A 16,970-nucleotide genomic window follows, 5' to 3' on the forward strand; every position below is an offset into this window, starting at 1 on the left:
TCCAGCACAAAGGCTCCGCAAGCTGTCGCAGCGCGTGGTCGTGCAGTCCAAGCACTCCTGCAGTTAAACTCCATGCCTTCTCTTTTCTGGCGTTGTCTTTATAAAAAGGATCTGTGATGTGTATTATGTTTTTTCACCTCCAAGAGGATCTCTGGTCATCCGTGGTGTTGCAGAGGAGACATGTAGGCTATCGTGGGGTGTATTTTGGTAAATTGACTGGATACGGTCGCTGTTCCACTTCCTGCCCGGCTGTCCGAATGCCCCGTGGCTCGCGTGAAAAAAGACCTGCCGCGTATCTTTAGCGGAGCAGAGAGCCGCTTCACGCACGCTTCTGAGATCAGACAATGACTTGAATGGCAGCGATTGAGTGTGATCATGAAGTGTCTCTAAAGCAGAGGGTTACCTGGGAAAGATCGTAGGCAGTCAGTCCATCCCTCTGGTGAACCTCCAGCTCTGCCTGCTGCTGCTGTTGTAGCTGCCTGCCAAACACAACACACCACATACACCATCAGCACCTCGGCCTGACACATACAGCACGTTGTTGAATTGAAGCTACCTTCCTTTAAAATTTTACATAATAAGATAACTAACATGATAAATAAACATTGATTAAAACATATAATGCGTGTAAATGATAAGTGTGACACCAATAGAAACAGCCCAGCTAGAGAAGAACGATAGTTACATGTTGTAACACCAGATGCTATGAGTACAGGCGTAGCCCTCGACGAGCTCTGTGTGTGTGTGTGTGTGTGTGTGTGTGTGTGTGTGTGTGTGTGTGTGTGTGTGTCTGTCAGGGTTTTTCCTGCATAGAGGAATCTTTGGCGCCCCCCAATGAGGTTTTAGCAAGCACCAAAGGACCGTCGGTGCTAAAATGATAAGAATTGAGAAAAAATGGGAACTGAAATCTTCTCTAATTGTGTTTATCAGCAATTTACCTAACAATTGTTGAAGAAGCAGAACATAAACTTAAACCTAAACATAAACATAAGAGCTAATCTCACCTTTCCCGTCCACAGTCAGCCTGTACCTGACTCTCGATGATTTTAACGGTAGTATTTAAATATTAATATTATTTTTTAAGCAGTTTTTGGGGGTTTCATTTACTCAAGCATAATAGGCATTTTTGTTTATAAAAAAATGTCAGAAGAAAACAGGCAAATGCATAGATTTCCTTCAAATAAGGTAACACAGACTCATTGCCTTTACTGTACATGGACCGATCATGCTTACTATTGTGCGTAGTCCCCCCCCCAAAAGCTGATTGTGTGTGTGTGTGTGTGTGTGTGTGTGTGTGTGTGTGTGTGTGTGTGTGTGTGTGTGTGTGTGTGTAAGGGAACCTACTTGACGTTGGTGTTGGTGCAGATGATGTACTCTATCTCATCAGAGTATGGGTTCTGGAAGGTGAAGCTGCTGGTTCGGATCAGCATCCATTCCCTGTTCTTCATGCGGAAACGGTACATCACAGACAGAACCTGACCCTTCAACTTCACCACCTACAGAGGAAGGGAACCACTGATCAATATCACTGTTTTTAATACGTCCTAATTATCCAGCTGTCTAGAGGTGAATAGTAGCAATGATTGAAACTACGGTGAGAAACAGCCTTCTGTACTTCTTATTACAATCTCATTACCATTACAATGTTCTTCATTCGTAATTAACAATTTCCAATGTGGTTGCCTGAGAGTGAAGAGTTGTCTACATGAAACCCTTTGAGCAGAGCAGGCTTCCCTGAGACAAGAACAGAGGGTGAACCCATGTTTTCCATTTCCGTTTTACAACTTGTCAACAAAACCACTTTAATCTGAGGAGAGAGACTCTTAAAGAATGTAATTAGCAGCTATTTGAAGTGTTTTCTGCTGTATAATTTACTCTCTGTGGCAAGCTGCTACTACCAATACTGTAGTCCCTAACGTCCTGCCCTGAGCTCACCGTTCAAATACTTTAAGCTTATCAACCTAGCTCTGACATCCAGTATGATACATATTGAATTTGTAAATTGATTAACATTTTCATAACATTTTCAAGTAGTATGTACAGGTTGTGAACATTAATTAGGCTGACACTAAAAACTGTAGTGTTTCTGCCTTCTCAGCCAACAAAAAGTGTCAACCGATCTGAACTGAATCTTTATATATAGTTTATATATATTTAACTTTCACTACTTTTGTTGAAAGCTTAACCTAATAAGATTCAATAAGGGATGTGCTCTTTGTCTGCCTGTAAGCAGGTTTACAGACAAACTACAAAACAAGCCAGTTTTTCATTCAGACTTAATGGAAGCGTGTAGCATGGGTCAAGGAAGAACCCATTAACTATAACATTATGACTTAAAGCTCATAAACACACCGAAGTTGTAAGAATGGCTTCCCAACTCTGCAAATGCGACCATCTGAGGAGCACGTGAATGCACCATTGGCCTCGGAGGTCTGCGCTCTCTGAGTGCCATTCTAGTTTATAAATGGTTCAGTCTCTCTGTCACTATTTCACTGTCACTGGCACCCTGAGAAAATTGTTACATCAATTTGTACTAAGCACTTTAACATATCTGCGGGTTTGAACTCTATGATTTATGGCTGGCACACACTTAAAGATTTTTCAAATCTTAACAGATTAGGTTATAAATGTGAAAGACCCCCACACATAACAACATGTAATGATACATGTAACAGATTTGTTTCTACAGTGTGTGAAGAGCAATACTTTTGCCAGAACAGCACACCATACACAGAGTCCCAAATCTCAAAACCGGAAATGTTGCGCCAATAAACGTGACTTAAGAGCATACAACCATGGCAGAAGACAGGCAGGAAGAACCCTGCTGTCCAGACCGGGCTTCTGCTGGAGATTGGTGCTCATACGGAGGTAGTCTCGCTTTGCCAGACCCTCCTCCAAAGCGCTCTGGAGGAAAGTCTGGCTACTCCACATAGCATTCCGGGATGGGAGGAAAACGTGCTCTGGTTTATTAGCATTTCTTTAAACCAATCACAATTGTCTTGGGCAGTGCTAAGCACCAGAGAAAAGCTGCGGTGCCTCTGCAAAATAGCCTCGGGAAGGAACTTGTTTTGGTGGAACGTTTACGTTTAAAAGTTGTTTAGGTTGTGCAACAGAAAACTCAGATTGGACAGATAGTCTAGCTAGCTGTCTGGATTTACCCTGCAGAGATCTGAGGAGCAGTTAACCATAGTCCTCATAAATCCACCGCAGTTTAAAATGCCAACACAAAGGAAGCCCAAGGCAACGGATATCCGGCCTAAATTAGTGAAATCCGGCGGATTTTCCGGCGGCAACGGAGCAATTCCGGAAGTGGAACGTCAAGGATATAGACTAATACGGAGATAACCCACTGATAACACCGGCGTCCCTGTCGGACAGTTAAGGTCCTTGAACACTGAGTCCGAAATTTACGTGCGGAAAAACGACCTCACGTTGTGTCAATCAAAATCGGAACGGGTTCGATTTTCTGCGTTTTTCCGCATCCGTAGCAAACATTTTGATGTGTTTTGACAAAGAGAGGGTATGAGCCTATCCAGAAACGTAGCACAGAAAGATGCTTGCAGAGTGCAACGTATCATTTCATAACTCAAGATAGTCTTGCTGTCAAGATGGTAATACACAATAGGATGATGATGAGGAGAATGGAAGAGGGGAATATGAGAACGCAGACAGAAAAAGGACAGCGCAACTCCTTCAGGAGGCCGCGGTGCCAAACGCAAGAAGACGCAGGCAGAGAGGACAGGCAGAGAGGTAACGTTACTGCCAGCGGAGAGAAGCGAGGGATGAAGTGAGGGTGAAGGAGAGAGAGGCAGAGCGATAGCAGCGTCACATTTTGTATTGTTTTTGCGAACAATTTCGCAACAGATTAACTAATAGCCATTAACAAAATTTCTGTGAAAATGGGGAAATATGCGAGTGATCACATCACTGGTCACATGGTTTAACCAGCCCTTTCATTTCACTGCCATTAAAAAGGACATGCACTTGTTCTCAAAGCCTTTCTCTGTTGATGTCGAAGGCGTGCAGGAGGACGTGCAGTTGGAGCGTACAGAAATGTGTACAGAAATGCAACGTGATGATACTTTCTCAAGTCGCCACCAGCAGCTCCCACTGTCTGAGTTCTGGCCCAAGATTATATACTGTTTTTCTCCATGTGGCCCCCTGGCATTAGAAACACCCCTTTCTTTAACATTCTATTCTTCCCATTTCTCAAGTTTTAAGCCAATGATCTCTGCTGTTATTTTACCCTGACTCAAAAAAGAAACCCTTCGGCTACAGCTACCTACCTGTTGGAAACTTTCCCTCAGGTGACTCTGGTCCTCGGGATGGCAGAACTCCAGGATATCTTTCCCCAGCAAGTCCTACAGGACAGGATTACAGTCAGTTAACAGGTATATGTCTTCATTACACAACAAAAAACAACAGCTATTTCCTACTACATATTGTATTGTACAGCAGGAATGCGATGCCCACGGATTTGTTTTCTTCCATTACATAAACTGATATTCAACAACAGTTCAGTCGTGTTTTTTTTTTTTTATTATTATTATCACGAATAGGCCGCTTTACCTTTGCTAATAATATGTTGGATTCAAATATGTGAATTTTTTCAGACATGTTTTAATTTTTGGAAGAAAAACAAACGTTAAAAAATAATCAAACAATAATTTGGCAGCCCCCCTACAGTAACAACAAGGACCCCCTAAATATCGGATTTAAAGTAAATGCTAAATAACCTTTGGATCAGGGCCACTAGGAAATAAAGCAAGCTCACAGAAATAGCTAACACTGCCAGCAAGATTATATGGAACCCCCAGAGACAGCTGGTGGAGCTGTACACCACACAAACCAAGAGGACAGCAACATTTATATTTCAGGACCCATCATATGCTTTGTTTTATTAATTTGTAAAACTCCCTTTAGGAAGATGATATAGGGTACCCACAGCAGCGAAAAGATCTTATATTCCATCCTCTCATTTTAGTGTTGTCTCACTAAACAAATTACTTTTACATGAATTGTTAATATCTTTAATCCCAACGGTTTGGCCCACTTATTACTTATGTTTTGTCTTTACCTCATGTATTCTAACCCATGGCAGCAGAGTTTTTTATATGTACTGTATAATATGTAACATTTCTGCATAAAAATTTCTAAGAACAACTAGATCTACATTTTGTTGAGTTGTGTCCTGAAGATTATTTTTTGGGCATTTTAGGCCTTTATTTTGACAGGACAGCTGAAGACATGAAAGGGGAGAGAGAGGGGAACGACATGCAGCAAAGGGCCGCAGGTCGGAGTTAAACCCGCTGCAGCTGCGTCGAGGAGTAAACCTCTATCTATGGGCGCGCGCTCCACCAACTGAGCTACCTAGGCGCACAAAGTCAGTTACATTTTGTCGCCTGTCAATGACCCACATATGCCAGTGTTGTTGTCTGCCAGAAGCTGCCATAAATTGACTTTATGAAAAATGACTAAATTGTTTTTAACTGTATGTTTCATAATCGGACCTCTGGATCGTTAATCTAATCTTAATGCAAGCCTGTTTCCAATGAAGGACTGGTTCTCTGCAGCTGAAGTAAATCAATGGTTTACCACAAAGACGAATATTTATTCCATGCTCATGAAAGGTCAATGTTGGCAACTTACAAATTGAATGTTGAAAGGCAAATTTTCCCTTTGCATGCAACTTAAACAGATAACGTTCTATCTCTAAAATGAATGTTTATAACATTATCAGTACAGAGTCCCTTTGCTCCTCGGAGCTAACCTGAGGCTGGTAACCAATGACGTTGATGCAGCGCGGGTCGACGAAAGTGATGACACCATCCGAGTTGTGACGTGACAGGAACTCTGTAGGCACTGACAGACCGTTCATGTCCATAGAGACTGGAGAGCTGGTCACCTGAGGGAGGATGCAGACATATTTAACATACATCATTTAGTCATAGAGACAAAGATATTTAGTAAGGGAAATGGAGAATTGGAGCACAAATACACGACACCAGTATAAGGGCTGAACGATATGAGGAAAATATGCAATATGCGATAACGTTGAATTGCTGAACGATATTACTTGCCATAAATAAACCGAGTGAACTCCGTTCTGATGCTTTCAGTATTCTGCTAAATTACATAAATTTCTTGTTGGATTTAAAACAAATGAAAGGAAATCATTTCGAACATTCTTTTATTGAACAAATTGAACATTGAAATGAATGTAAAAAGGCAGCACTAACAAAAGATTGACAGTTGCATTTTAAAGTGCAGTTTTCTACTGATACTTTCTTTTAACTAACACAAAAAATTCTCTTTTGCGGTGTGTTTATTGCAGCCATTGATATTGCGATGACGATAAAAAAAACAATATATTGTACAGCCCTAACCGGTATTTTTACTAATAGTGGCGCAGTGCCAACTCACTGAAGCTGCAAGTTGCAGAGTTTTAGTAGACTGTGACAGACTTGAGATTAACAACATCCATGATTCATTAATAGTGGAAACTGGAGCATCCATGATACATTTTTGCTTTTGTGGATATTGCCCATCACTAAATGGCAGCTGTTGCCTTTTTATAGAGACCTGAAAGAGAATTGTGGAATTCTGTGGAGCTGAGTTCGCTGGCTGTTCTTTTGTCTGAGGAACAAATACTTCAGCTGGAAACTGCATACAGTTTCATAAGTCCCAACATTACATAGACTTGCATTCAGTTCTTGGAGACTTGACCTAACCCTAGCCTTAACCGCCAACCGAAAAATCAGCTTTTCCCAATGGGGACACAGCTTTTGTCTGGAATGTGTCCCAGGAGGTAGCCTAAGGGCCCATTAAGAGCAACAAAAGTGAACCGGTGGAGTGTCACTTAAATGGCCCACTTCTGTGACGTCCTGTCGTGTTCTTTAACCCCCCAATGTAGCACAAGTAGACTTTATATTTCACAAATACTTGACGTTTTCCGTCAGATCATTTTAAGATCTCGACATTATCGACCGCACTTGAAGGCAGCTTCATTTCCTGGAGAAAGAGAGAAAGAAAAGAGACGGAGGGACTGAGGAAACTGTCAGCTGTTCCACAAACTCCTGGGAAGTTCAGTTCTTGTGTTTGGTGTTTTAAAATTTTCTTGTGGCAGTGATAGAGGGCAGCGATGTTTCCTGTTTCCTGTACGGGACTCTCACATCGCCTAAAAACCATAGCTCAACACAAGTCTGATCTCCAGTTACATGATTGGCCACTGCAGCGTGACGTTGGGTTGCGTTTCTCCAAAAGTTGAATCGGTCTCTCTGTGCCCCCCACTGTTTCAGTCCGAATGCACTAACCCAATTGAAAATGAATGGAAAGACCTGTGTTTTTGCCGGACCGTCGGACACACACACACACACACACACACACACACACACACACACACACACACACACACACACACACACACACACACACACACACGATATGATATTCATGATATTTCCTTCAGGGGAATCAAAGTGGTTCAATTGACCGTGGCACCACACACACCTGCAGTCTTCCAATGGCCACCAGGCAGTATTTTCCAGTCTGACCCGCCTCTGTGTCTTCTTCTGGTATAGTCATACCTGGGGGGGGCGGGGAAGAGAGACAGAGATAGTGAGATTGATTGTGTTTTGTCCGAATATTTGGACAAATTGTATGTTGAAGCTTTGGCAACATTGTTATGGAAACTTTAATGCCAACAAAGCCCCTTTGAATTGAATTGAGAGAGATAGAGAGGTGGGAAACAGAGAGGCAAACAGACATTTCTCATTAAGTCTTACCACTTAATTTTTCATTTGCTACTTGAACTTTGCAAGCAGTGAGAGGTAATCTACAGGGCCGACACAGCCACTGCTCCTCTACAATGATTTATAAGTCATGTTTTCACCATTAAGCCTACCAAACTGAAAGATAGATTTCAGCCACAATACCAAACTCCGCTCGCATTTCACATTTCATTGAAACAAATATTCAAAAGTGTCCCTCTCTGTCTAATACAAATCATTCAGTAAAAGAGAAGGGGGAAGCAGACAAAGACACAAACAGACATATCAATTCCATTTTGATTAAAAACAGTGGTTTCAAAATCCAAGATGTTCCTCTGCCTGGCCCCACAAATCAAACTTAAAATGTTGATGTGATATTGAGAATGCAGATAGCTGCCTAAACAAACTGCTCACAACACATAGCTGCACCAATCTTCTGTTGCTACAGATCCGTTCTGCAGAATACATCTTCAAGCACGTCTATAAAAACTTGTCATGTGTTGAGATGTGTCCAGGCGCATCGCAAGATGTATAAATAAAGCAGAATTGTAATAAGGGCTTTATAAAATTATTTTTTGTTTGTTTATGTGGCATTTTGTATGGATTTGGATTTTTGGATGCAGGCATTTTTGTCTTTATGCATTGCAGAGATATTCAATTGTCAAGCATATACATTGGATTGATTTTAGTAACTTCAATGTACTTGAAGTGTGCTCTGTGCTAAGTATAGGATCAGGACTTGATAAGGGCCGACTCAATATTAAATGAATTCGGATCGGGATCGGTGGCAACATCGGTGGGACATCCCTACAACTAACTAACTAACTAGCCAAATTTGGTTTGTTAGAGAAGAGGCTCAACTCAGTAACACCACTGTACATCAGAGTGTTTCTGTAGTTCTAACAACTTCAACAGAGTGGCACGCCATCTCTCTATTTAGACAACATTAAAGACAATCTAAGTCTTGGCTCAGACTTGGTATAAGCAGATATCCAATATTAAAGGTCCCATGGCATGAAAATGTCACTTTATGAGGGTTTTTAACATTAATATGCGTTCCCCCAGCCTGCCTATGGTCCCCCAGTGGCTAGAAATGGCGATAGGTGTAAACCGAGCCCTGGGTATCCTGCTCTGCCTTTGAGAAAATTAAAGCTCAGATGGGCCGATCTCGAATTTTGCTCCTTATGAGGTCATAAGGAGCAAGGTTACCTCCCCTTTCTCTGCTTTGCCCGCCCAGAGAATTTGGCCCACCCATGAGAGAGAGACATCATGGCTTTCAAACGAGCAAAGTGGCAGTTGGTCAAGGCCACACCCCTACCCTCTTTCCTCCTCAATAGCTACAGACACAGAAATGGCACATACTAAGGAAAGCTCATTGTGGGACTGGCTCTAGTGGCTATAATTCTGCACCAAGGCTGAATTTCTGGAAAGAGACTTCAGATGCAGTATTAGGGGACCACTAAGGCCTATATAAAAGCAACCAAAGAGCACCATGTCATGGGACCTTTAAAGAACTCTCAATGGGTTCCAGGCTGAAAAATATTTGATCAGATCCAGATCATACTGATTTTACAATGACTAGGGCTGCACAATTAATCGAATTTTAATCACGATCACGATTTTGGCTTCCCACGATCAAATTTGCGTGATCGAGCGATATTTAAAATGCGTCATTCCATTCATAGAACAGTTTTTGCAAAGCCAATCTAGCGCTCCATAAACCACTGTTTGATCACATGTCTCCATGAGCCAATCAGAGCTGTTCCCTGCCTGCACCGCGCAGCTTAGTTTCTAGATGTAGACAGTCACAGAGGACAGAGTAACGTGAGGAATATTCCACAACAGGTAGCAGTCGGTCATCATAAGCCGGTCACGATGTTTACCAGTTTACCAGTAAACGCAACATTGTGTCCCATCTGTGTTGTTTTTCAGACAACAGCAGTGACCAGTGCTAGTTTGTGTCTTTTAGCTCATAGCTTTAGCAGCAGACTGTTGGACGTCCCGCTGTTGGAATCCTACAGTGAAATACAGACACACTACACTGTTTAGCAGTCAGCATTTTAGCCGTGTTTAATCCAGTTACTACTGTGGCTAACGGTAGGCTAACGTTAGCTGCTGTGTAACGTGTTACTAGTGTTTACTAGCGTGACATTCAGAGATGTTTATGTTGCCTCTAACGTGGGTTTCGGAGCATCAGAGCGCAATGCAGACATGTAAGTGGCAGCGTAATGAGCCACAGAAATCCGTGTAGCTATTTTGTCTGGTAGATACCGGGCACCATATGCGCCGTTAAGATGAGCAGAAAATTGCGTTGCCTGTATCTTTCACGGCAAACATGCATGTGTGGAAAGCGGTCGCACAACAGCTGAAATGGCATACTCCTTCACAGTATCCTTCAATAAAGGAAGAGGAATGTAGCACAATATGGATATAATTATGTGACAATAACATTTTGTTTTGGCTAAAATCAACAAATAATCGTGATAATTAATCGTGATCTCAATATTGATCAAAATAATCGTGATTATCATTTTGGCCATAATCGTGCAGCCCTAACAATGACCTTCAAAAGCCATATTCTAATCCTTGTCTGGATAATCCCAGATTTACCAAGGACCATCCACAGCCGATCCAAAGGCCACAAAGAAGATAAATAAGTCTATAAAAAACATATCAATGGTGTGTAATCACATCCAGATTGAACTGGGTGCTGGAGAATATGTAGTAATCACAGAGCAGACATTTTTGTTCCTTCCAGTTAAACTACGGCAGTTTACTATTAGCTCCTCTCCACATAACAAAAAACAGAACCATGACTCTGTCTTAATTCGTGATAAATAAATTCCTCTCCTCGAAAAGTTCAATCAGCAGCATCTGTACGGCTGCTCAATGTGCAATGCATCTGTGTCTGCAGCGCATGTCTCTCTGTTATACATCTGACACTTATGAGTGTGTATGTGTGTGTCTCGTGTGATGACTGTTTGCAAGCAGCATTGTGCCCAGAACATTCCAAGGAGTATTTTTAGTGCAAGGAAGTAAACCATGTGTCAATGATTTCAAAACACATATGGTGAGTGTGTGTGTATTTGTGTTAAAGAGAAATATTCCAGTGTCAGGTCAAAGTTCTAAGAGGCCATTTAAGACCAATGGGGTGCATCCAATACAAGTGTAAGCAGTGTGTGTGTATGTGTGTGTTGAACTAGTTATACAGTATGAGGCTAAGATTGCCTTATATTAGCATACAGTATATGGACTGTATTTATATTGCGCTTTTATTGCCTTAACAACTCCTCAAAGCGCTTTTACATAGTATAAGAACCATTCACACACACACACACACACACGTGACAGGTAAAAATATATCTGAAAATTAAATCCAAGACTTCTTATAAATAGATTCTCCTGTTCTTTTATAATCTGATCTTCTTAACCTTAAGAACAGATTTTGGACAAATGTTTTCAGTTGACAGTACAGTAAGTAATTCTACCTTTTTCTGTGTTATTTTAGTTCTTCTTACCGTCAAAACTACTTTCCTACTTTCCTTCTATGGTGTTAAAACAGAAAACGCAATGCACAAATAACTGCAGAGTGATTTGGGTAACACTTTATTTGAAGGGGTGTGCATAAGACTGACATGACAACGTCATAGCACGACATGACAACTGTCATGAACATGAAGGAGTCTTTATGAATGTCATTAAGTGTAATTCACTAAATTATAAAATTAATGCAAAGAAGACACTGTTAACAGTAGCCAATAGCACTGTATGTGTGTTATGTTCCCCCTGCCATGCTTGGCAGGATTAGCTGCCTCTGCCTGGACTGGGAGCTCCCAGTGAACAAAGTGAACGGGTCCGGTGGAGGACAGAACATAGCTCTGACAGCTGTATAGCTAACCGCGCTAACCAAGCTAAAGGCAGCTAACTACAGTAAGCAGCAGTTAGTGTTTACTTTAGCAACAAGTGGCCTAAAGCTATCCGTCCAAAACTCCATAAATCACCTCGGTACTGTATTCGCTGTCATCAAACTGGCCGTTTACCATTTCATGACATCTTTATGACAAGTCCAAATTGTTTCACTTGACTTAAGGTTAAGGAAAATATTCATGACACAATTATATTGGTCTAATGCCAGCCTCTAATGCCAGGTCTAATAACCAACCACTTTAACTGTTAACTTTTACCACGTTTAATGTAATGTTAATACATAAAGCTAAATAGTTTCTTTGGGTTTGATAATTAGGCCTGCTATGACATGTTTATGGTTATGTTGTCTAGGTTAATGTCAAGTTGTCATAACACAAACATCTCAAACAATGCTAACTTTGCATTAAAAGTGTCATAACTTTTCAAATGACACTTCATAAAAGTGTAAATTAATTATTAAAATAAATTAAAGTAAATTAAACATTAAACTAAATTAAATTAATTACCAAATGACAGTTCATAAGTATTTGAAGTATTTGTTTGTGAATACTTATGAGCAGGCCTTATGAGGTATGCAAGATCTAATCAGTTCATCCTTAAGTCTAAGTGGACTTTGTGCTAAATTTGAGGAAATTCTCTCAAAGCGTTCATGCAAATGGTACAAAAACATAGTGCCTCTGGCCACGACTGTCGCCAGCGCGCAGGTAATCAAATATGGAATATCAGGAGACTAATGATTTAAATGGGGGTCTTCAAGGAGGTTCCAAACAAAGTGACTTGGCTTAAATTTGATGAGAGTGGTAAACAGAAAAAACATATTCGGATGGGTTAGGGAGTTTTTTTATCTTTTTTATTTCCGTCTGCAGGTCAGCAAAATAGTTGGACAGGAGAGCTAACGCACATCTTTGAGAAATGTTTAACATAGTGAAATAATTATAATTTATAATTTATACTCTTTATTGATCCCTAATGGGGAAATTCAAATTTACACTCTGTTGTTATTATACACTACACACATGCCTGAAGTACACACACATTCTCATGACCAATCAGGCTTGCCGACTTCTAAATAGCAACAGCAGAAGTTGCATTATCTAAACAGTAATGTCTTTAGCCTAATATCCTACATATTAATGAATCCAGGTACGTTTTATGAAACTAAAAATAAGGTTATTGTCTACTCCACTTGTGATCACATAACTCAGGAGGTTAAAGTGTGTGTGTGTGTGTGTGTGTGTTTACCTGCAGGAGGCCATGCTTTGATGTAGCCAGTGCAATGCACCACAGAGTACTGAGCCTCTCCTTCTTTTGAGGGTCCAAGGCCATTCCTGTCCATCACACACACACACACACACACACACACACACACAACACACACACACACACACACACACACACACACACACACACACACACACACACACACAGCAACATGTTAGGTACTCAACAACAATGCAGTAAGTATAACAATACACACATCCCTTCTGCAGCAATCGAACGATTAGGGCATTGTGCTGTCGCCTGAGAGACAAAACCCAGAATCATTCAGAATACATACGAGCGACTTGCTCGAATGACGGCAGCCATGTAGCGCCTCCATCTTTAAAATACATCAGCCAAAGAGAGATATACCTCCGCATTTCGCCCTCTTACACCTATTGGCACCGTGACGAATGCAAGGGGGAGATTACTCGCCAGCTACACGATGTAGCTTTAAAACACTTCCTGTTGATTGCAAAGCCTGTGAGTGTAGGTAATAATTGAAAGCAACCCAGATGGACATACAGAATCAACATTTGTTTTATCTCCTCTCATCTCTCATCTGGATTTTAGCAGCTGGACAGTTTGTGACAAACCCAAAGACTAGCTGAAATCTACAAAGACGGGACTAGAATCTATACATATCGCACACTATATGATTTTATCTGCTGACTGTCAACAGCCAGTCAGAGACTGGAACAGGACTTTGAAGCCTGACAAGAACATGTCAAACCGGGGAACGAGGGTGAGGCAGAGAGGAGTCACAACCATGTACCTGTATCTCTTCCTCATGGTAGACAGACGGTTTAGGGAGATGTGATCCAGAGGAGCACTACCGCACCTGCACACAAACACAAAAGAAAAGAAAAAGCACAAATTACATTCCAGTGGTACATGATACCAGCAATCATGGTTGCTAATCACAGTAGGAGGCAGCACTGCTTGGCAAACAATGTCATGTACAGACACAGCTGACATGATCTCTTTATTCAATCAATCATGATCAACCAATCAATTTTATTTGTAATTTTTATGGGGGGGTAAACAAGTATATAAGTATATCCTCTTTGTTTTTCGTTTTTTAATAACTTTTTTATAAATATTGTTTTAACAGTTTAACTAATAGTAATAATAATCGGTCAAAATTCTTATTTGCCGGTTACGGGTAAATGGTTAAACATTAACATCCCTATTGGATGGGTTATATGATTTGTGTTTGGATTCATTTTGATCATGTAAATACTATTTCACATCAGTTTTCGTACATACAGTTCCATTGACATACGACACAATACAACTTTATCGTCAATTTACACTGAAATTAATTTTGCGTTCTTGAGCAGCTTCGCTCAAAAGAAGAAATGAAAAGAAAAATACACACAGTTAGATAACAATTACACAAATAGAACAAAGATGAAGCATTCCTCGTCTGAATCAGCACAATCAGGCTGACTTAAAGCTCCACAGCTTGCAGGAAGCATGACTGAGTGACTACACTTGTCTGGCCATGGCAGTAGGTTGTTTTTGTAACATTGCCAAAATGAGGCCTGACTACATGTTATCCCTGCTCAGTGTATAGAATGAACCCCAAGTCAAAAGGGTTACAAACTGGAGCTTGAACCCTGGAGGCAGCCATTGCTTTCAGTGGAATTTCTTTCAGGCCAGTGGTAAACAGTCGTTTTCTGTAGAAAGGCCAGTTTTGTGGCTGAACATTACATAAGCCTGCCTGGAACCTATAATGGCTTCCCTGAAATGTGCTGTGTTCCTCTAAACCATGTTAACGTACGTGTCACAGAAGTGGTTGAGTTTCACTGTTTGCTTGCAATGTCTTTCCGACTGCATGCTGTTTGAATTATGCAGAGCCTGGAATAGCAACAGAACAGGAGAACATGCCAGTCCAACAAATTCTAAACAACATGACACACTTCCGATCTCGTGCGACTCGCAGGCCTTTGTGATGGATCCAGACAAAACAAGGCTACAGCCAGCACGCGCTGGACAGAAAGAAGGAAAATGGAAAAGGTCTGCTGTTTTGTTAAACTAAACAAGAGCCCCTTCAAAACCCTTGAAGCAGTAAAAGCTGCGTTGATGTAGTTTGTAGCCAATGAGTCATGAGGGCTATGATAATGTGATATCCTGACACAAGGAAAGAGAAATATTTAGCAAGAAACTGGGTTTGTACAGGGTCAGCAGCTCTGGAGCGGAGATAGAGTGGTGTCTGCCACATGGCAATAATTATTAGCATATAGATAAGGAGCCTGCTAAGTCTAATTATCTATGCCGCATGGAATCATCAGTTATTTAATCAACAACCTCGGGGGTGCGATGAGGCCTTTTTCCAATTAAATGCCACAAAGACCAAGGACATGGTCATTGATTTGAGGAAGAAATCTCTCTCCCACCATCTCTGGCATTGAGTTTGTAGGAAAGTGTAAGTATCTGGGAACTAGGAAGATTTGGATTTGGAGAAAAAAAGTCATTTTACGATTGCGATTTACAATGCTGCCATTGGGATATAATGGTATCATCAGTCTACTTGCTTGATTATCGAGGAAAATACTAATACTAATATTTTGAAATGTGTATAATAATGCATAATAACTTCTGTTATGCGCTCCACGCCCTGCTCTCTTCTTCCTCTCTGTTCATCTCAGGTGTTCCTGATTCCTGATTGTCAGTGTGGCCCCGCCCCTGTATATAAGGAAGGCTAGGAGACAGGGATAGGGTCTCTGAGACTGAAGCAGCTCTGATCACTGTTGTCTTCTTTTGTCTTCTTTTGTGTTTTATTGCTTTGAGGATGGAGGTCTGGTAGTCTAGCTTCCGCGGCTTTGTTTCTGTTAGTTAGTCACTACTCTTTCGTTTTTTGGGGGGGCGGGGAGTTCTGGGTTCGACAGCCCTTGATGGGTTGGCTCAGGCTTCTTCCCTTCTTTTGTTCTTTTTGGCCAGACTTCCAGACTCCCATAGTTTTGGTTTAATCAATAATAGTTAAGTTGTGAATAAACTTTAATTTACTTTAACTAATATTCGGGTTTGGTGTTCTTTTTTGATATGTTGACGGTCACATTTAAGTTGTGTTTGTTTGCTGTGGCCGTAACAACTGCGATAGTAATAATGTGAGTAATGATGTTGCCAGTGTAAGACAGCTGGGCTCCAAAGCATTCCATAGAAAATGAGAGTGAAAATGAGAAACAAATGAGTGACATTGAGAGAAAAAATGAGAATCCATTCTCTACATTAGGAGTTTTAATCCCATTCATACCTTGAATTTATTCCATAAACTAATGTTCAACTACTATTATTATTGTAATCCTGATTATTGCTCCACTCTACTTTTTACCTGTTAGTATCTTACATCTAGTTTCCTTCTCTGCTTTCAGCTCACCTTGGTACTGCATTTTCTATTTTTATAAATAATTGTGGGGATGATAGCCTGATCACCACAATCACAAATCAAACATTATTGTAAAAGCGTTTTGAGGGATTAATTAGAAACTGCTCAACACGACTCTTGAATGTCCTGTTTAGGCAGCAGCTGAAAGAAAGAAAATATATATGTCTAATGCAAAGTTGAATGGCTGTCACTTTTTGAGCTACATACTGCTGACTGCCTGCAGCATTACAATAGCCCTCCGCTATTTATCACGAGTACCATTTCAGCTTGCCTTCTTGTCATTTGATTCCCAATCACTGTTACATAGCAGATGTGACCTTATATCAGAGGCTCCATTTGTTTTCAATAGGCTTCGATTTAGCCACACCTTATTCATTTTAATGAGTCTTTAATCTAAATCTATTCGTGACACAATTCCTAAATTCATCTCAAATCCTCAAACTCTGGTCTCTGAGTCAAAAAACTGGACTGCAGAGCCTCAAGGAGTGAGAAACCCCTTATTTATGACATAGCAGCAAGGATACACACAGCCCCCACATACTACACACAGCCGGGCAGCTTACCCAACAGCTTGAACCCACACAAAACTCTAGTGAACTCAGCAGTGTAAAATGTGCTATTTT

The 16,970-nt window shown here is 40.9% G+C and overlaps 1 protein-coding gene across 2 annotated transcripts in view; it reads right to left on the reverse strand.

Moving 5' to 3' along the window:
- arnt2 (aryl-hydrocarbon receptor nuclear translocator 2) overlaps positions 1–16,970 on the reverse strand; it is a 76,336-nt gene that overhangs the window by 20,898 nt on the left and 38,468 nt on the right. For both annotated transcript variants that reach the window (XM_039794769.1, XM_039794771.1), the window contains 7 exons: positions 13,732–13,797; positions 12,939–13,024; positions 7,510–7,586; positions 5,771–5,905; positions 4,287–4,361; positions 1,345–1,496; positions 404–479 (listed from right to left, as the gene is read on the reverse strand). In XM_039794769.1, the coding sequence (XP_039650703.1) occupies positions 404–479; positions 1,345–1,496; positions 4,287–4,361; positions 5,771–5,905; positions 7,510–7,586; positions 12,939–13,024; positions 13,732–13,797 (667 nt within the window). The remainder of the gene's footprint in view (positions 1–403; positions 480–1,344; positions 1,497–4,286; positions 4,362–5,770; positions 5,906–7,509; positions 7,587–12,938; positions 13,025–13,731; positions 13,798–16,970) is intronic.

Source organism: Perca fluviatilis, chromosome 3, assembly GCF_010015445.1.
Source record: "Perca fluviatilis chromosome 3, GENO_Pfluv_1.0, whole genome shotgun sequence".
Classification (NCBI taxonomy): Eukaryota; Metazoa; Chordata; class Actinopteri; order Perciformes; family Percidae; genus Perca; species Perca fluviatilis.